The 25,839-nt window shown below is 35.1% G+C and overlaps 1 protein-coding gene across 1 annotated transcript; it reads left to right on the top strand.

Moving 5' to 3' along the window:
- Positions 1 to 4,499: 4,499 nt before the first annotated feature.
- Positions 4,500 to 25,246, top strand: LOC136981972 (probable cytochrome P450 4s3). Its single transcript, XM_067278397.1, has 8 exons — positions 4,500 to 4,519; positions 5,793 to 5,997; positions 7,213 to 7,322; positions 14,841 to 14,926; positions 15,843 to 16,021; positions 18,908 to 18,977; positions 24,868 to 24,997; positions 25,064 to 25,246. The coding sequence occupies exons 1-8, from the start codon at positions 4,517 to 4,519 to the stop codon at positions 25,244 to 25,246; spliced, it is 966 nt and encodes a 321-aa protein (XP_067134498.1). The 5' UTR covers positions 4,500 to 4,516.
- The last annotated feature ends 593 nt before the right edge of the window (positions 25,247 to 25,839 follow it).

Below are 25,839 nucleotides of genomic sequence, written 5' to 3'. Positions count from 1 at the left end.
CATCCTCGAACTGTTTTCTTTTCTTTCAGTTTTTCGCAGCAGTAGATGAATCTGAACCTCTCAGGTGAAGCCGGTTCCATTTGCATCGGGCCTGCAAAATTACAATAAACACATTGAAACGGCTTAGAAAAGTAGCACTGCGAATATTGGCCATTTCTGTACTGTAGTGTACATGCGGGAATCAAGCGATGCTTACCTCCGCAACGAGTGCACAGTGGAATGGAACCAGTGAGGTCCGGATGTGGCACAAGCTCCACAAGATGACAAAATTTCTGGGCGGTCTCATCGGTGGGGAGGTAGGTACGAAATGCGTATGATGTGATATTGTCAAATATGTCGTCAGGATCCAAAACGAGAGACGCTGACATGTCACACGTGAATGGCATTATACGAATACAAATACTCCAGTCCGTGAAATACTAATCCTCCAAATACTGTAAAATACTGCAAAGACAGTAGAGCGCCGTTAAGCCGCAGATTAGTAACACGCGAATTCGCTGGAGCCGCAGGTCAGTAACACGCGAATTTGCTGAAGCTGCGGAAAAAGCTTGGATCTGAATTTTGCACTATCATAGATTAAATATTTGGTTAAATTTCACTTACGCATTCTGTCATGGTGGCACTTCTGCTAGGTTAGATTTTTTTTTTTAAGAAGAATTCTGCATTACTAAACACGGCCCTGACCTTTTTATATAGACCTTACATTTACTGCCGCAATCTACTGGCAAAAAAAATTGAAGAAAATGTAAACATTCCATTTACTGATTTACATCAGAAAATCGTACGTTTAATTTTTTTTTAATTTTAAATCGAATGTAAATCAGCAAATTGACAATATATTTACTTAAATTAATTAAATTCAACAAAATACATTAAAAATAATTTGTAATTACACCCTCATGGTTTCAATTTTTAACCAGCGGGGACTCTTTTTTTTTTTTTTTTTTTTTTTTTTTTTTTTAACTCTTTCCGCCCTGTGGGCACTAAGAGGGCCTCTTTTAGTAGGCCCATTATGGGTTCGGCCAGGCCCACAATGGGGCGACCGGGTGGTGAGGGACGGGGCCCGACATATCCGAACGGACCACCCCCCGAAAAATTCCTGGGGATTATTCGACCCGTTCGGATTCGATCCCGGGTCCCCCAGAGCGGTAGGCTGCCACCTTTACCGCTCGGCCATCCGGCCGTCACCAGCGGGGACTCAGAATAAGGTACCTGTATAAGTGAAGTAAAATTTCTTAATTTTCTATTTTATTTCTATTTTAAATGTGTGCTTATCTTATAGTATATGTCTTAATTTCGTTTATACTCCAAATTTAAGTTTATCATATTGTTTATATTTTTATAACAATTTTGTTATCAAAATTGGGAATTTATTTCTACCTTATTTTGTGCAGTTTAATAGGCATCAACTGAAGAGAGACGATATGAGTCGAAATGCATAATGTTAAAGGTACTTAAAAAATAAAAAGAAAAAGAGTTATAACATACAAAATTCGTTGTAACAAGTTCGGTTAAGAACAAATCAGTATTCCGTTTTCTGAGTTTATATATTCTAAAACAGCGGTCGGCAACCTTTCTGACCTCACAGACAACTAAACTCACAATATTGAATCTCGCGGACCACTAAACTCACAATTTTGAATCTCGCAGACCACTATCAAGAATTTTTTTAAACGATACAAAATCTGTAGTAAAAGTTCAATTTTACTATATTAATATGACCTCGCGTGTTTAATTATAACAAATTAACGCAAGACTAAAGTTCATTGCTGCTTGTTTGAAATAAGTTTATGGATTCTTAGCGCTTTTCCACGAAAGACGACTATCGCGCTCAAAATATTGTTTATTGTTCATTATTTATTAATAGCAGTCACTTCGTATTTGGTTTTAAATTCGAATAGAAACCCATTAAGTGAAAAAGTAACTAAGCATTTTGCATTTCTTTCATAATACTTCGCATAACCTTCAGTTGATCAATGTCCAAATTTCTCCACGGACCACCAAAATTTTCTCGCGGACCACCGGTTGCCGACCGTTGTTCTAAAAGACTTTCGGTCTTTTAAGTCTCGTTTTCTTCCATCTGATTACGCCACCCAAGAAACGCTTTTTTCATGGAAAGTCTTCTGCTGCTAAAAGAATGCAAGCACAATGAGTAACTGAAACAAAAGTAAAACGCAATGAAAGAATTCAAATACAAGCTCAAAGAAATGTTTTATTCAGACAGCAAGAAACAAAAGACAGACATGATACGCTACTTTAGGCTGAAAGAATAAGGCAAGCTCAATCACGATGTTTAGCCTTCAACACTCGGCAGTGGAATTTAAGTCCCTTTAACTATTATCCACAGTACAGTTAAGCATCTAACAATGTTTTTGCTATTGGATCAATGTCTGAAATATGTGTTAAGTGTAGTGCTAAGGAGTGGGCTAAAGAATTACATGGGGTGTGTTGTAACAATGGAAGAGTGCAATTACCCGTACTCTTAGAACCTTCAGAACCTTTGAAAATATTTTTTATAGGCAACACATCCGAATTCAAAATTTTCAAGGGTACAATTTTGCATTTCAGATGACTTCCTTTCAAGATAACAACATTAGTGAACAAGGTTTTATACCTACAGTTATTTAAAATTCTAGGTCAAGTATATCACAAAATAGGATCACAACAGCCATTTCCACATGAAAAACTAAGATACCTTCAATTGTACTTTGTATCTGATTACTACCATCAAGCACAAAACAGACGCAATAAAAATTTGAACTAATTATTCAACTTCAAGACATGTTTCAATATTCAAATAATAACATTCAAAGTTTCAAATATGCCCTAGAAAATGTACCTACTATGAAATACAAAATAATTATTCATGCGACAACAGACCTCCTCCTGAACATGCTAGATTTAATTTCCCAGAGTGATCATTGTTACTCAAGAACAAGGCAAAAGAGACATTGTGCTTAAAACGCGAGACAATACTCTGCAATTCATCAGTAAAATTCATAAATCGTATAATTTTTTTTGCAATATCCTTTTTTATTTCCATTGGAGAAGCTGCATATCACTTTGAAATACTTCATACAGGTGTACATTATAACAAAACAGTTCGCTGCATAAACTGCTATGTTTATAGATTTAGGGTTCGTAGTAATTCATTAAATTATCTTGTTTGATAGAAATCTCTTTCATTAATTTGCTGTTGATATGTATGCAAAAATAGAAGCAGAAAAATTATGTTATATTAGAACGTATCAGAAAGAATTAAAATGTGATTCATATATACATATAGAGGATAGAATCAATAATGATGTAGCTGGAAAAGGGCTTGGTAAAATTGGCATTTTTCCATTAAATATTGTAAGCATCCCACGTTACATGCATGAAAAAGCTCAAGATGCAATGATATATGTTCGCACTAATGGTCGACCTGATTTTTTCATTACATTCACATGCAATGCCAAATGGAAAAAAATTCAGGCCGAGTTATGACGTAGACAAACATACATTGACCACATAGCCAGGTTTTTCACTTAAAATTACTAAAATTGATAAACATAATCACAAAATGTAACATTTTCGGCCTTATACGATGCCATATGTACAGTACACACTACTGAATGGCTGCCACATGTTCATATTTGCATTTGGCTGATCAATAAAATTCAAGCTGATCAAATTGATTCGGTTATGGTAAAATTCCAGACTTTAATGCGGACGAAGTACTCTTTCAAATAGTTCAAACTCAAACGGTGCATGGCCCATGTAGTTTTTCATACAAGGTGAATTGAAATTTTGAAGACAATATATGAACTTTACCCAACACAATTTATATAAGACATTCAGACAAGAGAAAATGGTTATTCTTTATATCGCAGAAGAAACCTGGTGATGGAGGTTTTAAAACGAGAATCGGATTTGATGAAATCGGTAATAGTTGGATATGGAATTAATTTCGAAATTTATTGGTATATTATTTATTGCGGATTTCTCCTCGTCTCAGTAAATAAAATAAAATCACATAAGAGATGGCGCTACACACAGTATAACCTTTATTGCTGGGAAAGTTACTCAACTTATTTCCTGAATATATTTAATATCCTTTTTCTTGTATTACTAAATTAACGAAAAATTATTTGGTTGTGATACTTACCAGAATTATTATACAGAAAAAGTAAATAGAAAACTGTTTACAGAAGAAAAATGTTGCTTTGATTGTTCTATGGTAGTTTATTTATTCATTCTTAAATAAAGTTTAAATCTAAACATTTCATTAAGAAATTTCTTTTCTTCTAACCTACATCTAATATTTCAAAGTAAGCCGTATTAATTTTCCATTTCCAATCTGTTAACACACTTTCGATCTTTACGAAAATATTTATTTCGTGACATCTATGACAGCTGTAGTGTTTAATCTCGAAAGATAGCGCGAGTATTATATTTCTGACAGTGCACAACTTTTCTTACAGCGTTCAGTTAAATATATTACGAGAAGAATCTTCTCTTTTCTCAATTATCAATTATGGTAAGTTGTTTCACTCTTTTATATATTAATATCAAGTATATATCTATTAAACTTAGAACATCTAATTACACATAGATTTTTTATTAACTTTGATATTTAGCATTTTATAAATATGTTTAGAATTGTACAAAATATTCAAGAAATGATATTTGTTTATTTACATAGTAAACTCTACTTTCTTTATACTATAATGGTAATTTTTCAGTTATCGGATTTTCAATTTTATTAGATTAATCAGGTTATTAAAGATAGCCATGTAATGCTGTTGAACTGTTTTGAGTGAAAATAATATGACATGACAAAATAGTGAAAAAAATCACTATCAACGTCCTTCTCCGGGTGACGTCCTCTTGTTCTTTGTACTGGATACTGTACATGGCGATGCCTTGCTAATTAGGGATAAGTGACATTTTACTATAGTTACTGTAATGACCCAATATTTCGCTATTCTGTAGTCAATTATTTCGTAACCACAACGAAGAATACACCAAAACAATCTCAATCGTAGTTACAAAAATCAGCGGAATATTGAAATATTAGGTCACTGGCACCATCAATGTTTTAGTAACCAGGATTCAACAACCTGTACTAAAATATGGCTGTCCATTATAGACTTGAACCGCATCTTTAGAATGTAGCACCGTTTATTATTTATTATTTTCCGTACATGTGAGCACAAAGAATATAAAAATATGACGTATTTTGTGATGCGATACTGAAAGTTATGAATTCATACGTGTATGATTACAACGATAAACACTGATTTTAATGCTGGATTGGGATAGCCGGCACATATGTTTTGGAAGTATAAAGTTAGCGCAAAAATTTATAACACGAAACAGGCAGAGGGCACGTTTCATTTATTAAAAAATGATCGAAGCGTTACCAGTTGAAGGATTATGAAGAAACTTACACATTTTAGTTATATTTTTTAATTATATTTGCACATAATGTAACTATTTCTGTATTTAAGTATCAGACATACGCTAAGAGCAGAAGTCACTGGCACAAAATCGGCTAGAAATTGGTAAACATTCAGGAATTAAAATGGAACAGGTTAGAGGGAAGACGGAGTAGTAAGGAAGAAAGAAAATACAAGTCATGAAACCCTCTTGATAGAACTCTGATAGAATTCACATTACCCTATTTTTCAAAAAAACCTTGACATTTAGATATTCTTTTTACGTGAATAATGCCGTTATCTGACCCATTTGTTAAAATGTTTAAAACATAAATCAAATATAATATATATATATTTTTTCTTTTATTATAGAGCAGTTCCCTGACAACGATCCTCGCATCAATTTACCAAACAGACGTAATATATTACTTATTTGGTTCATGTTTAATTTGTTTCTTCATTTCAAATGCGAAGACGTATTTACAAAAATGCGATTGGTCGAAACTGCCAAAGTATAATCAAAGCAACATTTTTTTTCTATGTAAAGTTTTTTTACTTTCTCTCTATGATCATTTTGGTAAGTAATTTAATTAAATAATCTTTCGTTGATTTATTAATGACAGAACAAAGAAATTTCAGAAATGAGTTGTATAGCTTTCCCGGCAATAAAAGTAGAATTCTTTGTGGCGCTACCCGCTATGAAATTTTATTTTATAAACTTTTTATATTATAAATTATTACAAAAAGGCAAAAAAAAGTTAATTTTGAGATCAGAGAAGAATTCTGTTCAGAAAATTATAAAAGCTAGCAACGAGTAAAATTTTGATTAAATATGACCCCACTCGAGATATGACAATTGATTTCCCCTCTATCCTCCTACTCCTTTGATGTTAAACCAACAAAATTTAATAGTATGAATACACAATACACAAACTTTCATGCAAATTTTCAGAAATTTTTGACAAAAGGCACAGGAGGTATTAAGCTTGAAAAGGACTGAAGAAGATCCTGTCCCCAGTAGTTGAGTTTCTACACATAGTATGATCTTGACCAGAACTGTGCAAATAGTTTAAATCATATTATCAATTATATCATGTGTTTTAGGCTATTAATTAACATGATTTTGTAACTGTGCCATAATCCTGGCATTTTTAACGTTTTTGCATACTGAAGCGCATTAGTAGTGTCTAATAAATGGCCGGTTCTGCTACAGAGACTTGTTTTCTTGAGGTGTTTTAAAATTGACGAAATGTGAATACATTCATTGTTTCTTCTAATATGGTGAATACCTTTTATGTAGTGAATGAGAACCATGTTTGAATGTCCTTGTTTTATAGAATCATTTGTTACGATTATAATTTATACGAAACCCTATGTTCACATTTGTATTGTTATAGAAATTTCAGTTTCACGGAAAACTGAGTGGTGTTCAGAAACCTAAAATTCAATGTGTGATCTTTCTAGCACGCTCCACTATAATAGTGGTGTCGATGTTAAGACATTTGCGTGTCTTTCAGACGTGTTCCGTTCAATCTGTAAATTTTCGTTTACGGTCACTGTAAGCTATAGTAAAAACAACCCGGTTCCTCTGAAATCTATAAACCACATCCCTTACTGTATATTCAGTGAAAATTTCTGTGCCTATTGTCGAAAATTAATATTCGATTCACTTTTGTGGAGCGTGCTATCAGATTGGCTTGACCAACCGTATTTCATCTAACAGTATAAAAATATATTATATTTAATTTTTACATAATAAGCAAGTAAACATCTGAACTATCTTTTATTTCAGATGCCACAATGTTAACACCTGTAATTGAGAAAAATCATGAAATTGGTTTTATTCATTTTAACATTTTCATTATGAAGAGCATACTTGTATTCGACGCGGATCATGCAAAGGTAAAGAAATTCAATATAAAAATCATTAATAAATTTAGACAACTTTATTAGTATTATTTATTACTTATATTACTGTATAATACGTATACGCATGAACGCAACAAGTTCATTGCTATGGAATTTTCTTATTTCAAAACATTGGTGCTCTTCTTAATTATTCTCACTACATTCACTTTAGATTATGCTCAACAGTACTAATCAAATTCGATATGAACATCGTAGCCTAAGCCCATTACTTCCTGAATGGATAAAAACCATTGAACACTGATAGTTGCTCGAGGGTTTCGGCTAGCCGTGTGGGATTTTCTGGGTTTTTTCACGTATCTAACACCTATATAGATACGAGGTTATAGTTTATATATGTTTCCAGAAAAGTTTTCCGAGAGGCTTCTATCTTCCTATTGGCACATCGCTCTTCTGCGCTGCCTAATTCCATGAAATCAATAAATCCTCGTAGCGTATAGCTTGTTCACATGTAACATTTACAAATCAACTGGTTTCTTTCTTAACTACCAAAAAATTGTTTCTACTCCTATCAATTATTTTTACTGTTTTTTTTGTAATATAAACGGTGCTACATCCGAATCTGGCAACAGAATTGGACTAAAACCAACCCCTTTTTAAAGAATTGCAGCTATTCAAGGAAAATATTTTCTGTTCAAAACGTTTTATTTATCGGCATCACACGTCACTAATTGACTAATCTTTGTATATATATATAATCAAGATGGGTTGATGATGATGATGATAAATGCAGAGCCCAAACGGTTAAGAGTTGAAGGTTGAAATTTGGTACACAGTTAGGGTGCGTCATGAGAACGTACACTAAGAAGGGATTTTTCGAAATTCTCCTCCCCCCGCGGGGGAGAGGGACAGGATTAAGGCTTACCGTGAAGAACTCGTCTTCTATTATACTATTTTAGATCCGTTTTTTTGCGTTTTTGATTGCGTTTTAATAGTGTACGTCACGAGAATGTACATTAAACGGGATTTTTCGAAATCCCCCCCGCGGGATAGAGGTTGTTAACACTTCAGTGGGAATCTGAAGAGGAAGGAGACAATATTAAAGTAATATTCCAATCTGATTCTAACCTCTACCTCCCCGGAAAATGGATGACAAAGCAAAAAACCCAAACCTACACATCCTATTTCTCGAGATTTCTTGATAGATAAAACAGATCAAATATCGACAATAAGGTCGCAAGACATATCCTGACCTTAGTCACCACCAGCCATTAATTCAGTTTGTTTGACAGCTGTTATGAGGTAGAATGAGTAACAATACCGGATAGAAGGAGGTAATAAATTAGACGAAACGTTCGACTTCTGACAACTAACATAAACAAACTCTAGACACAGATCAAACTTGGAACGAGTAACATCATACTTAGCATTAGTCAGCTCCCCGGAAACGGGTATAAAAAGGGGTTTGACACAATTCTCAGGGCGGACATCAACGACGGACATCGCCATATTCCTAGGCCCGTATAAACGACGACATATATTTCCGGCCCGAAGCCGCTCTATCCGCCGGCTCTCCGACGTCTACCGATTCTCAGGTGAATGTCTTCAGGACAACGCCTGAGAATCGGTAATCCAGGATTCATGAACAGCGATCATGAGGTATTAACTTAAACCGGTTTTGAGCATTGAACACAAGACCGTGTTATTTATTAAACACCTGGCTTTTTTACCTTTATTTGTCAACTAATAAAGGTGGAAAAAGCCAGGTGATTGAATGCTCAATATACAGTAAAAACACGGTTTCAAAAACATTTAAACTATTAGACCAGTTTTGTAAACTCTCTCACCGTGACCGAGATTTTGACTAGAGTATCCGAGCCCTCGCCTCGCGAGGTGCATAGGAAATCTGTTTTTCGGAATATATCTTTGTATCTTTAACCGCGTATAATCGCCATATCTAGCCATAACTTTGTAATCTTATGTATGTTTGTTTAGAGATATTAAATTGTTGTTTGTTATGTTGAACCTGTCCATTACTGAGAAACGGCCAGCACCTATCGATTTACTCGCGACCTTCCCACTTTACTACTTGCCCTCCAAAAGTCATCTCCTGACAAGGCAGCCGATAAGTGGGGTCGAGCTCGCAGCTTAACACCCTCGGTTCTCACACTTCCTCCCGCGGGGGAATTGTTAACAATTGAAATGGTTAACAATGGAAGTGCTAAGAGAAATCGACATGCAATATTTAAAGGCGCAGATGCGGTCTTTTGCGGAAAATCGAACATATTTTTAGACCCATCTAAAAAACTCTCTAATTAGACTGGAAACAGAGAGTCCTAATTCTTGCATTCTGTGAAAACTTGTAAGATTGGCTATAATGTAATAATCTTAATCTTACTTTTTGCCCCAGCAACACAGGGCTTATCTGCTAGTTACCTATAAATAAATTTATGTTAATTATTCCTTTTTCATAATTCTATACATTTGAAAAGTAAAACACTTAATGATATGTTTTTTTTTTTATATTCTTGTTTTGTGGTCTATCGATGTAAACTCCAGCAATAATCTGTTAACGTGTTTTCGTTCCACGTTTCGCTGTACCGTTTTTCTATTCGAGAAGGAGATTGATGGAACCTTTCTTCATCTTCATCACAAATAGCTTCTATATTGGAGAGAAGAACATCTGAATAACAATGTAGAAAATGTATCTTGTGCTACATGTTGGAACCCACAGTTTGGTAGGACCCGTTACCGACTTCCGCAATATTTTATCATAGTTCAGTGATGAAAAACCAATGGCACACGTGTCCAAAGTGGCACGTAACGTATTATACGATTGCAATATTTTTCTTACCATATACGTTTTTTGCGTGATCGGGCTACTTTTTTTTCCATGTAGTGATTGGTTCTTGCTTGACTAGTCCAATTCACACAAAAAAGCAAAGTTTGCTGCATTTTTGATAACTTGTTTGCGTTGTAATAACTTTGAGGTCAGCACACACATTCCACTCATGCTCAATGTATCTTTATATTGTCTTAAGTTTCATGTAAACAGCACGAGCGACCGAAACAGTACGATGTTTGTCGCAGAAAAATGCCCATGATGCATATTGTATCATGCATTTTGTTTTTGCTATAAAGCCTTTAACGTCAATCATGCAAAAGTAACAATCAACGACGTGATTTTGCGGTTCCTGCTACACCAGAGGGACAGCTAAAGGCATTGATTTGTGTGTGCCCTTTAACCATCCAGCTTTTTCCGGTAGATGCGTCAGTGATTTTTATTGCGCTTTCATAGCCAGTTATCCAGAAATAGTCTCGTTGGATTTTACACACATATGACATGTGAAATCCGAGAGATCTAGCATTGAGTTCCTTGCATCTCTGCTGTATCTTATAAATCTGACACATCACGTCTTCCCATATGACAGGTGAATGAACCGAACCATCTTGCACCAGACAGCTGACACCTGCAGTTTACTAAGATGTAGCACCTGATTTTGGAGGGTCCTTTTAAAATAATTTTAGGCAATTAAGCAAACGTTTTTTCAGGTTTTGTATTTTACTGAAACGACAGTAACAGGAAAGTTATCTTCTAAGAGGCGTCTTTTGCAAAAAATGATATTTTCAAAATTGTGGGTAATAGAAGGTTTTGGACTTTTTATTCATATTCAGCACTCTAAAATATGTTATGAAATCAATTTTCTTCCACGGAAAGATTATGATGCAGAACAGTATATAATCAGTAAGAATTTTTAAATTATGATTTTTCACTGTCACCGAACTGTAATTCTATTTATGTGATTTTTTGTGAGTCTATTTTTGTTGTTGCATTGATAAGACAATTTATCATAACTAGAGTTGAATAAAGTAAATTCAGGTTTTGTTCGATTATGGGTGAGCCAGGATGGAATGCCTGCCGGGAGGTCTTTTATGGGAAACTGGCTTCTATTTAGATATTACTAACGTGAAGAAAACTCGAGAAACCCGTGGCCAGGCCGGCGTGAACACTCAGGCTCTGGTGAGCATAAAATAAAAATTTATTTAGTTTTTACGTTTTGGAGTTAAAAATTGAAAATCCAACATCCACATCACGTTCATAAATATTCCACAGGTTGGAATGCTTTAGGCAATTTGCTTCCAAGAAAAAATATACGTAACCTCGTATTGATCGAATGCAGCAATTCTGCCTTGTGTGTAGGGGACATTGCTATAACTGGCCAAAACATATAAACTTTATTTGGATACCGCTTCTTTAAAGATACGACTAGTCTCTTCTTGATACACTCCATATTTTTTTTTTATTTTCGTGTAAATGCAAAGTTTAATAGTACGATGAAGGCCCGACACATCTCTTGAGGGCTTATGGCTTTTAACACCAAAGCACTTTTCGAGCATTTTGATTCACGTTTGAAATTTCCTTCTACACTCATGTTTATGAAAATTGCAACACCATGAAAGATTTGTGCAAATTGAACCAAACTTACAGGAAATGTAAAGTGAGGTAAGACATGCAAATGATTAGAATTACAAAGCGATTGCGATTGTATGGAACGAGAACCGGCTTCTTATCAGCCTTTTGTTCCAGGTACATAAAGGATTGTAAAAATGCGTTGAAATCCGTTTATCTTCCTCTGTCTGCGGTAAACGTTTCATTGGTGGTCAGTGTGCCTCGTCAAAAGCGGAGGAAGCCATACCAACAACTAACAGAGTTCGTAGGAGGCCGCGTCGTCCGTATGCGAGAGAGTTTCATATCGAAAAATCGCAGCCCACACGCAGTGTAATGCCACAACAGTGATGCCTGTTTGGAAGATACAAACAGAAGAGAACCAAATAAGGCGAAAACCTGTCACTGGGGCCAGCAATTGCACAACGGCACGGGACGACAGACATCTCATCCGCATGGCTGTGATAGATCGTACAGCGTCCTCTCGTCTGTTAACACAACGTTGGAGCATGGCTACAGGTGTTTTGTTGTTTAACTCCGCGGTTCGTCGCCGTCTGCTGCAGCACGAACTGCGTGCAAGGGTTCCTGTACGCAGGTTTCCCCTCTCGCTGATTTACAGATGTCTTCGACTTCAATGAGCTCAGCAACACAACGCGTGACGTGCCCAGTGGCAACAAGTTGTTTTTTCCGATGAATCTCGCTACAATCTGCTCTACAATGATGGAAGAGTACGCGTCACACGTTACAGTGGGGAACGACTGCTCCCACAGTGTGTTATCCAGCGTTATACCGCACAAACGCCTGGCATCATGGCGTGGGGAGCTATTGGGTATAATTGTCGATCCCATGTAGTGCACATTGCGAGCAACCTCAACAGTGATCGCTACTTACGGGAAATTGTAAAGCCAGAGGTCTTCCCCCTTCTTCAACGCATTCCGGGTGCTGTATTTCAGCAGGCTAATGCCCGTGCACATGTTTCTCAGACTGCACAAGCCTTCTTCAGTGCACAACAGGTTTTACTTCTTTCATGGCCTGCTTATTCCCCAGATATGTCGCTCATCGAGCATATCTCAGATTTCATTGGTCGGCGAATCGCTCATACAGCTGATGGGGCACACAATAAGAGTGAACTTTGGCATCAAGTCGAAGCTATCTAAAATGCCATTCTCTAGGATTACATTCAGAACCTCCATGATTCAATGCCACGACGTGTACAGGCTCTCATCGCTCAGCGTGGCGGACACACAAAGTACTGATTTCTGACGTTCTTTTTGATTTTTTGTCTTGTAAATTTGATCGTTTATTGTACACTCTCGGTAATATGTGGAATAAATTTCATTAATTTCTGACAATTCCTTCGTGGTGTTGCAATTTTCACAAACATGAGTGTAGTAAGTTCTTTCATTATTTACAGTAAAAACCTTTATTATCTGTACATCCAGATCTATTTAATGTAAAATAAGACTCGTCCATAACAATATCAGCTTGTTTTGAAACTGCAAATGTCTTATACACTGAACAATGCAGATCTGTGGTCAGTAAAAATGGTCCAAGTAACCCTGTTTGATTTTCTAACTGCTTCACAATATACTTCAGTGCAGAAATTCTTTTTCGAATATCAATATTCCTTTCCATTAATATCCCTTGCATGTATGTGAGATATTCTGAACTTTCGATTCATCTTAGAGAGAAACTCGCCTGCCTTAATCATCATCCGGCATCGGTTAACTATTTACCCTTAACTTTAGCCATTTTAACCAGTTTTATTCCACTTCCTTCAGATGTAAATAGCGTTTCCTTCTTCTCCATTCTCTTAATTATATCATATATTGTTCACATAGAGAATCCTATAGATTTAAAATGTTCCATACTAAAAAATATATCGTTCATCAAATTTCTAATTGAAACATTTCCAATAATCTATTGCCCAGTAGTAGACGATTGAATAAAACTACTGTGTAAAGGTCCGCTTTTAGCGTAGCAGGTCGAAAAGCCACGCCACCGGGATAATTGGTCCCACCTGGCGTTGGGGCTATAAACGGCCGGGAAGAACAAAGGGATAGCGTCTCCGTTTATGGGTACACGTCAATGTGTTTGCCACGTGTTGCTCGGTTTGAGAAATGTAAACAAGGGACGGACGCGACTGTAAGCTACGTCATCGGGAGGAGGGCTGACGTCTTTGGAAGCTCCCAGGGGAAAAGCAGGGCCTGATTGGTCGCCGTAAAACTCTTTAAATTGTAAGAGTGGCGAGAGGAACGGAGAGAAGGGCGAGAGACCGGATACGTGGTAGTCTCTGACACTTAGGAAGCCCGTGAGGTGTAGAGAAAGTGTTCTCCTCTTAGGAATTCCTCGGAGAAGGGTTAGTGTAGAGACTGGACAGCCACGCGGTTGAGCCAACTCCGCAAACCGACCGGAGTTTCCCCAGAGTCTAATAGTTCCCAACAGACAAGCTGTACGTGAAATATACCACACCTTTGTGGCATCGTGTGTGTAATGTTGTCAAACTTGTACATCCTGTAAATATTTGTTTTGTAAATAAACTGTAAATATTCACTGGACTGAGTGTGGAGGTGTAGCTTTCCTCGAACCATCGTACGGACATTCTCGAGTCGTAAGAACCAACTCGAGACTGATCATCGTAAAGATCGTAGCGGATTACATAAGGATCTTCACTTACTGTATATGGTAGTTGGTCGCGGATATGCGTCCGGAAAACTTCCCGTATTTAATATATAAATTGTGACCAATTTCCTAAAGAAATTTCACCTAGGAGGCCTCTCTTTTTTCATATTGCCCAAATCTGCGTTGCCTTATTCCATTTAATCATATTGTATTATAATTTGTAAACTTTTAAATTTAACTTGAGAAACGACTTTCTTTTTTTATAATTAAATATAAGGATGTAAACTTAATGAATCCATCATTAATTTAATAATTATCTAAATAGCCATTTGGTAGAGATGAGAAGCTACGAACTGGCTATTGAGATAATTATTAAATTAATTTTCTAGAGGAAAAAAGCTTACAACTATACGAATCCACATTTTTATATACAGTAGTTATTGATATTTTGATATGACTAATGAAATGTTTTTGAATTTTTTTAGTTAATTTTGAATAATCCTAAAATCTTGGATAGATCACCAATCGTATATGGCCTAGAAGGATTTTTAAGTAAATCTATTACGTTCAGGTTTGTTGAATTTATTTATATATACAGCCTATAGATACAAATGAAATGCATAACTGTTTTTAACCAGTCACACTGATTAGCAACTCATATGAGACATTTTAAAGTAAATGAAAATTATATTACAACCATTAATAAAGAAAAATCTTTTTGGCTTTTATTTATATAAAATCAAAATGATATAACATTAATATGGGTAAAATATTTTTTGTATTAAACTTATTGAAATGTGATTAATTATTTTTTTACTTGTGGCTGTCATTAAAAATATGTAAATATACTAAATATATTTAATAGTTGTTTTCGTTTACATATTTAGTATATATCTTAGTAAACAAACCAATGAAATAGTCTGTTTCGTATGAAACCAACTATGTCATTGGCTTGTTTAATTAACTGCTTCACTCCAAGACTGGTCCGGTGCTGTAAATTACTATCCCTTAAATATATAAGTACATTTAATTAAGTGATATGATATCTGTATTTTAAGCCCACCAGTCGGCGAAACGAAAAAACACTGAACAGTAGTCACCAATGAGCTGACTGTATGTACTTTTTCGAATTTCTGCACTTTATTATTGAATACATTACTTCTAGTCTCTTGCATTGAACATCGTATTTATTGTGCTTTCAAGTAACAATTATTCAGTGCATTTGTTATAAATTTTGATTTTAAACGTACTTTACATGTAATTTATAATTTAAAAAGCTATAATATTTAATCAACTACATTTCGCACTCAACAGTCTGAACGAATCACTAGTTACTGTTCATGTATTATTTACAAATTAAAATGTGGCAGAGCCTTTTTATAATTTCTGATATTTCTACTAAATGCATTTACATAAATTATTAAGTTATATTTTTTTTATGCAATTATTAATTTTAGTTATAATACATTAATGTATTTTTATTTCAGTAGTGGCAGTGAATGGGTAAAGAGAAGAAAATTATTTACTCCTGTTTTTCGTAACAAAAATTTAGATGATTTTATTCCAAAAATGGAAAGACATTCACGCAATACTATAGAAAAGTTAAAAAATAGGAAGAGCGATGTCTCATTTCTTCTAAAAGAAACAGTGCTTAAGATTGCTAACGGTAAGTTTTAAAAACTTTAATTAGGTTTATATCCAGTGAATATTTTGAAACCCAAGTTGAATCAAAAGTTTAAATTTTTTCTTAAATTTATCTTTGTATACTAGTACTGTACATTTATCAATTAACAGGACATTTATCAATTAATATTTAGACTTACAGATCAGAAATAATATTATTTCTGATCTGTAAGACTAAATATCTGAATCCGTAATTTTCCAGTATAATAAGCCCTGTTAATTGTTAAATGTACTAGTATACAAAAATAAATTTAAGTTACGATAAAGGACACAAAGATATAATAATTGATTCAAAAGTCTTCTTACATAGATAAGAGACAGACCTGAATATGCCGTCAAATAAGTCATTGAATATTTTCTATGTTGATGCTAATTAATTTGAATGCACACATAAACACTAGAACGCCGGAACTGAGCCTATTCCGATCAACACCTTGAAAACAATTTCCTAGAGCATCTATTAAATTGGAGCAAGATGAGACTTAAATAAACTAGTATAAAGAGGAAACTTATTTCTCAGTTTTGTAATCTACAATATTTTTATTGTCCATTCCTCTTTTTTTTCAGTAGTAATACGTGCAACTTGCCTTTAAGGATTACCTTTGCTCCTGTATATATGAGAAAATAAACTCATTCGTCTTGAAAATTTAAGCAAAATTAAGCGCTCCCAAATTGTAGCATTTATATTTATTTGCACAGATGTTGCGTGTTTATTTACCTGGCTTGACATAACACGATCTCTGAGGAATCATTAGGGTTGCTCTCTGATGAATCAGTATTATACATCCATGCATGACATTCAAATTTATCTCTAAAGTTCTCGGATTCAGCAAACAATACATAATATTTCCTCGCAATGATTCATAAAATAGCAAACAAAATTGAACTCAAACATGGCGACAGTGAAAGTCCAGAAAGGAGTTAGGAAAACTGCAAGTCCAGATCTGGTACATGTGACGCTCCAAAACTAATAACGCAGCAATCATCATTTTTAGTTATCGTACATAATATACGATTTGGGATATAAGTAGTAAATTAATCAACTTTTAACTTAAAAGAACACAAAAACACGTTGTAAAACAGAGAGCGGTCGATTGACCGCAACCGAACACCAATTGTAAAATCGATATTATCTTATAAACTTTATCTTAAAAAACTATTATTTCTAGTCAAAAATAAACCAGCAACTAGTTGCCGAACTTTTCCGGCAACGTTTAAAATTTATGTGGCGTCATCTGTTATATTTTATTCTAGAAATTTTATAAATTTTAAGTATTATAAAATGGCAAAAAGCTTAATTTTGAGGGTAGAGATGAGTTATATATATATATATATATATATAAATCGTAAATGCTAATAACGAGTAAAATCGTCATTAAATCCGACCCTAATAGAGATTGGCACGACCCAATTTTCTCCCCACTCCCATGTCCTTTAACCATCAAACTTTAATAAATTTTCCCTAATAAAGTAATTGCCTTGTCAAGTTTCATAAATTTTCAAGAAAAAACACAAGAGTTATTAAGCTTCAATCAGAGTGAACAAAATCGTCTCCCCACAAACAAACAAGCACACACACACTAACCACCATACATACAGAAATTACCTCCCGAATTTTTTGCATTTCGCGACGTTTGAAGGTGTCCTAAGTCCAATAATGTAAAAATCTCGGGGGTTGTTATTTTTTGATTAATTGCCATAACTTTTTTTCTGTTATATATAACAGCAGGGAAAGTAAAACTTTTAGAAACACTTATATAAATATCTTTGAATAAACATTACTAAATACGCAGATTAACCGATAAGAACACAGTGGTACTCTTAAGGGATAAAGTCTGAAAGCAACAAAACAACATCTGGTTGATAGGAAAGTAAGTGCAATCTTTTTCTTCCTTGTTCTATCATTTTTCCTTAATGTAAACCTGACGAAAAGCACAAAATAATTTGAAAATTTCAACACTCTAACATGCGTGGGCAAATGTAAAACGACACTTGAATTTAAAAAATATCGAATAAAGAAATTTAAACTTAAATATTTTGTACGCAGAATTCCCAAAACCATATTACAGCGAAATTGGCATTCATGTTGTATGGGGGATATCCAGTGGCGTAGCGTGGGTGTCAGCCGCCCGGGGCGAAGGAAAATTTTGCCGCCCCCTTATATAGGTATCTCAATTCAAAAGACTAAAATATACAGTAATTCTAAAGAACTTTTCGGCAAAGAACAATCATCATTATTGTGTATTGTACAGGTGTAATGTGTATTGTGTATTTATTGTGAAATTTTGCCACCCCCTAAAAGTGCCGCCCGGGCGGGCCGCTCCTGCCACTCCACTACGCTACGCCACTGGGGATATCCCCAATTTTCAAACGGTATTAGAGCGAAACTGTATTGTAGAAGAACCATATTGTTTCAGGAATACCTGTATATACGTAATAGACTATCTGCCCATCCCCTCATTTTATCCTCTCTATTAACTCCTAATCTTTCTGCCCGATCTGTACCAAACTTTTTATACTTATTCTCTGTGACTTCCAGGCATATATAGACTACATATAAATCATGGACACCCCGCCCCTTCCTTGAGATTTCCAAATCTGGTGTCTTCTTTTACCTTCGTAAATCTGTTCTTAACATTAAGGAAAGACAGGCAGTAGAAATGTATAGGTCTACAATGTTTTCAAATTGCAGCCCAATGAATACTAGAAATTTCCAGTGATTCATATTGTCTAATATTTTAGATATATTTTTTGTAATTTCGTGTTAAAATTATATTATCAAGTTTAACAAAAACACTTCTTTCAGGATAAAGTGACTTTTGTGTAAAAATATTATTTAATATACAGTATTATAATAATTATATTACAGAAACTATATTTGGATTTCAAAAGTCTTTATACGTCGAAGATTTTCCTGTGATAAATAAAATATACGAATTGTAAGTGTAATATTTTTTAAATGTTAAAAATTTATGTTTCAAACGTTTTATTTTGTGATATTTATTTCTCAAATTACGCTTAATACGTAACGTTAACGTTTATTTAAAAAATGTGGTATTGCTGAAGATAAAAATATATTTTAGTATTTTTTAAAATAATAAAAACTTTTACGTTTAATCTACATGATAAATTAGATAACCGTTTGTATTAGCCATGAAATTGGATAATTTAATTACCTGGAAACAAGCTTCAACAAATATGAAACAAAAGTTTAAAAAAGAAAATATAATGGATAAATGATTGTAAATTTTTAAATGTTAAAGAGACTTATGAACCATTGTGGAGACTGGTGCAAAAATGAATCTTTTAGATCGAAGTGCTTTTTTTCTGTTGATCCCCAGATGCAGAATAATAATAACCCTAGATACCATGTTAATGATGACCGTACCATGGTGATGACCATATATGGAAACAGATGTTAACATGTTTTTCCACCTATGATCGTCATCGTGGTTTTGGTTTGTTGCTTGTGCTGTATTTTTGGGTCTTCGCAATAGAAAAATTTGACATGAATAACAGCTGGAAGTTAACACCCACAATGCCATCACTGTGTATATAGTGTAAAATGTGAAGTCTGTATTAAACGCATTCACAGTTAAAGATGTGTAATCTTTTCAAACACGAACCCACAACGTTCTTCGTGGATTAGTACCATTCATGGAAATTCTGCATGCTAACTAAATATTCTATAGTTGTATTTACAGTCAAACTTCAGGTTTTGAATGCCTTGCTTTTCGAACAATTCGGTTTACAAACAAAATTTTTAACTCCTTTCTGCTCCGGTTTCCACCCGAAAACTAGGTGTCCAACGTTCAGCTTCCTCTACTTTTTATGTTAAAGTAAGTTGACAACCCGACCAATCAAAGACAGGACTACTGATTCAGAAGTTAGTGGCGTTCAGATCGCTCCGCGTCACGATACGAATCATAGATGACATAGCTATTTAAATTACATTTTCCGTTTTTTGTTACAGTACATTCCACAGTTAATTTTAAATTAAATTAATTACTAAAAACCAAGTTAATTGACATTCACGTAATTAAATAGCATCCAGCGTTACGTGTTTAATACGCATTTGATTTTGTTGGGATATGGCCTTTGTCGAAAATGTCATGCTCCAAAAATTTAATTTGACTGTGCGAGTAAAGACATTTTTTTGGTTTCAATTTTAAGCCCGCCTGCGTGAAGCGTTTAAAGATTTGTTCCAAACTAGTCGGATGACTCTGGAAATCTAGGCTAAAGTCAAAATATCATCCATGTATACTAAACAAGTATAAGTTTCCCTTTAACTTAAGAAGGATAAAGTTAGCAGCCCGTTGCCAGGATGCTGGGGCTCTGCAAAAACCCACTGACATACGATTCCACTGGTAATGATTATCAGGTCTAGAAAATGTGGACTTCCCTTTATCTGTCAAGGCTAATTGCCAAAATCCTGATTGTGTGTCTATTGTTGAGAAGTATTTAGACTGACCCTTCAAACTGAGTAGTTCCTGAACTAAAGGTAAGCGATATTGGTCCATTTTCGTGATTTTATTTAACATCACGTAATCAATGACAAGATCGGGGGGTGCCACGATCCCCGATCTTCTTGACCAATAATTTAGGAGCTGACCATGGTTACTTGGAATGTGTTATTACTCCGTTATCTAATACATCATCAATGATTTTGTTCATTTGCTCTCACTGCACGTAGGGTAATTTATATGGAGGTTGATATATAGGACAAGCGTCTCTGGTATTTATTTCATGTTCAACTACCTGGCAATATCCCAAGTCATAGTCGTTAGTGACAAAAAACATGTCGATATTTATATAGTAAGTCTAATAGAGGTTGTCTTTTCCCTTTTCCAATATGGAACCAGTCGAACAGCTGACTAAATTGCTTCTTGTTAAAATTTGGAATAGATAGTTGATTGATAGATTTTGGATTTTTGAGAGTTTTGTCTTCTACAGCTTCCAAATAGGTTCTTACGCATTCACCTTTTGTTAGTTTCCTAGATTGGGTGGAGAGGTTTGTTAGGCAGATAAGCACTTGTCCTCACTTCTTGGTTTTTGCTAGGATATCTGCCCCTACAACTCCATATTGGTTAAGGATTCCTGACTCTATAATTTCCAGTTTGCCCTTCTACTTTATTCCACTGATTTTTGTCATAGTAATTATTTCTGTTCTTGAAGGAAGATTACAATCTGTCAACAAAACTACATCTTGAGTTTGTTCTGTTGGTATGTTTTTCGGTGAGATATGAGTAGCTTTGGTGGTAGAACGGTTAGGAGTAGAGTAGGCATTACATTCTATATATGTGCCTCTACGATCTCATTTTTTATCCACCTGCAATAATCTCATTGTTTCTTTTAATTTGGGGCGTTTTTGGAAGTGGATCTCCTCTCCCTTTGAGAGAATTAACTTTTCCCTCGCTAAACAAATCATTAACTTCTGTGCTTTAATGATATCTCTTCCAACGAGTCTGTCAAAGGGTTTGGTAATTTGATCGTCCACTACATAACAAGAATAGGAGAACCGCAGGTCCAATGTGGAAGCAGAACTCCATGGCTCTCCGCACGTTGTTATTCCATGGCCCGTAATGCTCTGGAACAGTACCTTTCCTTTTCTCCTATTAAATTCTATTTGAGCTACTCTTTGAGTAAATGATCTGGATAGAAGCGTTACTTTAGAGCCGATATCTATGGCTAATCAAGCCAAATATCCGTTAAACCTACACGATAAGCTTGGTTTGAGATCACAACCTAGTGATCTGATTCCTCCTCAGTTTCAGAATATTAAATGTTTCATTTCTTCCTTGGTGTGTGTCTGTCAAGAGATCGGAGATTGGAAGCAATCCTTTTCTCTATTTTGTTGAGAATAATCCAATCTTGGATAGCAACAGAAACCTGCAGTTTCTTGTATGGGGCCCGGCCCCTTCTTAGTCTCTCTGCCAATTTATCTTTTTAATTCGCCCATATGCCTGTCTCTTAGGTGGTATGAAATTTGTTATTATGAAATAATAATTATTATTTAAAAAAGAAAATCTTTCAATAAGAAGACAAAACAAATAACTAATTTTATTAATTTTCAACAGAATTCAAACATGAATTGGAAAACATACATCACGCGATTTCAATGCTGAACAAGTTGTATCCTTAAATTCTAACAAATGGTTCTATTCGTTTCAATCTCGATTCTATTCTACAATCGTCACTTTTCTTGTATTTACAATTCTGTAAATAAACTCATAAACAAAAACGCTACGCACTGATATGAAATTGTCCAATTAATGCAAACTTCTGACCATAGCCATGTCTGACACAAGTATGTAAATAATTACCGTTGTGGTTCGATAGCATGCAGGTAATACCATCAGCTGGCGCCGTAAATTTGTGGAAAGGTTTAGAGAGGATCATGGTATTCATAATTCCAGTGTATGGTAGATATTGTTTGGAGATCTTGGAATCCCACGCATGCATGTACGATGTCGTCAAAGTCATTACTCACAGCTGACGTAGTTTGACAATGGCCCATTATCAAGAAACAGAAATAGATTAATTGTTTCGACATGACTGTGAGAAGATGTAGCGGATAATTGAGCGCCTGTAAGAGTGTCATGTGGTCAGTCTGTGAACGCCACAGACACACTGACATGAAAGATGATAGTTTGATTGCGAAATAAGTACGAACAGCTGCAACGCCGTCTTTGATCATCATTCGGAAACACATGGAAGTCTCATTACAAAACTTTGTGTTTTCCTATATCGTTAACGAGCGATTAGCAGAAGCTAATTTTCTTGCATATTACTGCTGTAAGTTCTGTCATTAGGACACAAGTAGTCGGTTTTACTTTTAGAGCTGCCGTGACAGGGAAGCATAAAATGCTATGGACTGGCAAACGGTGATGTATTTTGATTGCGTTCGGGAACGGATAACTACTGTGTTATGCTATGGAGAACCATTGGCGAACGATTCCATCCCGTTTCTACTATGAGCGGTACACTGTCACATTGATGGGGTGTTGGTCTGACAAATCATCTCGTATGACAGTCGATCATCCATTACAGTAGTGCGTGAGACATTAATGGTACTGTACATACAGCGGTATGTTGAGGAAATTCTGCGCCCTCACTCTTTGCAGAGCTGCTTCACAATTTTTCAGCAAGATTACGCTTAACCAGAAAGCTTAGGTTTTTTAACAAAAATGTCACGTTATTGCAAACTTGGCCTACTCGCTCTCTAGATTTGCTACTATTGGTTGAATCAGATTGATGGAATAGAGCATCCAATGCATAGACAATCTACTAAAGGAAGTGCCTTCCGAGAAGACTTTCTATCTGAAACTGGCCCCCTTCAGAAATATGAAGGAAATACAGAAAACTCGATGTGGCACTTATCAAAGAGGAAATACGCATTTAAAGTTTCCAGGTTTTTTTGACTCGGCCACTGGTGCGCCACAGCATTTCTAAAACAAGACGAACACCGCCTTCTGCCATCAACAAATGTGAGGAATCCGATGTGACAAATGCGTCACTTTTTGATGAATCTGGCGTAGAACAGCGAATAATGGTTTTGTGAGTATCCAACGGTCAAGGCTTGACTTGACTCGTTTATCGGCAACAGTTTGGTAAAAACTGCTCACTTGTCATTGGATGTCTTTTAGATAGGAGGGCAAGTGGTTGAGTGGGGAGGTGCGATGGGTAAGCCAATTGCGTGTCCGTTTTTCGAGTAAACATATAACAGGTTTAACAGACAACAAACAAACGTTTATAACTGAACCTAAAATACATATGTATTATAAGTACACCAAGAAATAGGAGCGTATACAAGATTAACATACGATCGAGAAGGCGAAGAATTAGCTATGGCTGCGGTTCTAAATCTTCTTTCTTTAAACGCAGAGAGAGTTTACAAATGCTAATACTACCTCAGGTAGAAGGCTGTACGAAGATAATGACGAGTCCTTGTTCTCGGAGACACTCACCTGGATATGGAGCTGGATGCTTGTCCCATCGGCGATTAGAGCTTCGTCTGGCCGATGAACTCCTGTTTGTCTTCGTATGGACCAGCTTCTTTAGGACGTCTACCTGACAGTCTCAGCTTCCTGTGGACATTTCTAAGAGACAGGCACTTCTATCAGACATTGATATGGGACATCACTTCCATCCGACTTTGCTTCTATTGGACATCGCCTAAAACTGGGCGTGTCTCGTCCTTTTATTCTCTTCTGCCTGGGGAAGTGATCATGTGATCAATGTTTTCGGAGTCCAAGGTTTATTCTCAGCTGCGAGCTCGAGGACAACTTTCGTGATGTAATAGAGACCGCTTTCTGCTCCTTTCATAATCGGATGTTATCGTTTCGCAACTGACAGTAAACTTTCCTATCCATTTGTTGATAGTAGAGCTGTCATTCAATCCGAATTCGGTGCAATGTTTTTTTCTAACTATCGCGACAGATATTTACTTAAAAATTCTATTAAAAATGGGTTAAAATAGCCCTAAACTCATACATCTCACACTTTAATGTTTCTATGCTCGCGACTTCATTTATGCACTTATCCTATCAAAAGGCTACGTGCTAGATATTACAGGTTCGTTAACATTACCATCATTACTCAAAAAAATTTTTGGTACGATATAATAATTTCTTATCGTCAATATATTTGCACCAATACAGTAAAATGTTATTCAATTTCAATGACTCTCATTGGTGGGTAAGTTTTTGACAGTAAGTGTAATTTTGCATTAGTAATTGCTACATTGTCGAACGTATTACTCTGTTTAAGGCATCTGTTCTTATCGTTTTCGACAAGTACTGACAAAATATAAAATTATATTTATTACAGTGTGGAAGAGATGAGTTGGAAACGAACAATAAACGTATTTCTCAGATCAAATTTAATCTTTGATTATTTTTCGAATGGGAAGAAACTTAAAGAATATTGCAACGTCTCAAAACAATTATGTGAAAAAGTTGTATTTTCTTTTTATTTTAACACGATTTTTAAATATTGTTACAATATACAATTATATTTCTTGCAGATACTATTGGGAAATCATACTAATGAAGATAATCATGATGTTAAATATGATGATTTGGATAACAAAAGTACAACGCTTATTGATGTATTAAATCGAAATTTAAAACAGAAAGATTCTATACCAGATGACGTTCATCAGGATTGCGTTGGATTTATAGCTGGTGTATTTATTTCTATTTTTTAAATGTTTCGTTATAAATAATATAAGTTAAAATTAAATCATTCTAGCATTTTATCATAAACACAAATAATATAATACCACCAGCGGCTAAGTAGATAACACTGTTGGAAATGGATGTGTTTGATTTCGGGTTTTCGCCTGACCAAATAGTTGGCCGAGTGGAGTTTTACGAGTTTTTTCATAATGTGTAACAACTGAATAATCGAAAATGCCGATTAGCAATTTCAACTTGACTAAGATACAACATGCTTAATAGTGATGCAACGAATATTCGGTTACTATTCGGTATTCGGCCTATTTTTGCTATTCGGGCGAATACCGAATACCTAAAGACAGGAGTAAGAAATAACAAAAACACAGTACCAAAATGATTAATTTACTTAGATTTAATGTTATCGGGTTAGTGTAGTTTGTTTATATTTATTTACAACTTATAACCTGCACAAAATAAAAAACAAAATAATATTAGTCACATGTATTCACAATTTATAACTACAAAGATCAGAACACGTACACACCTATTCGTTCGAGAATCGTCGCACATCTGATGGTCTGACCCTGTCTATCCTTTTTTTTTTAAGCGCTTGTCTTTGTTC

The sequence above is a fragment of the Centruroides vittatus genome, unplaced genomic scaffold (assembly GCF_030686945.1).
Source record: "Centruroides vittatus isolate TY-2023 unplaced genomic scaffold, ASM3068694v2 contig_799, whole genome shotgun sequence".
Classification (NCBI taxonomy): Eukaryota; Metazoa; Arthropoda; class Arachnida; order Scorpiones; family Buthidae; genus Centruroides; species Centruroides vittatus.
The sequence above is the reverse complement of the archived record's forward strand: the minus strand, read 5'-3'. Positions and strand labels throughout refer to the sequence as shown.

Excerpts from the sequence above, each read along its gene's own strand:
- LOC136981972 (XM_067278397.1), top strand. Across the intron at positions 5,998-7,212 it reads TTCTCTCTATGATCATTTTG|ATGCCACAATGTTAACACCT; the intron begins GTAAGTAATTTA and ends CTTTTATTTCAG. Across the intron at positions 7,323-14,840 it reads TCGACGCGGATCATGCAAAG|TTAATTTTGAATAATCCTAA; the intron begins GTAAAGAAATTC and ends GAATTTTTTTAG.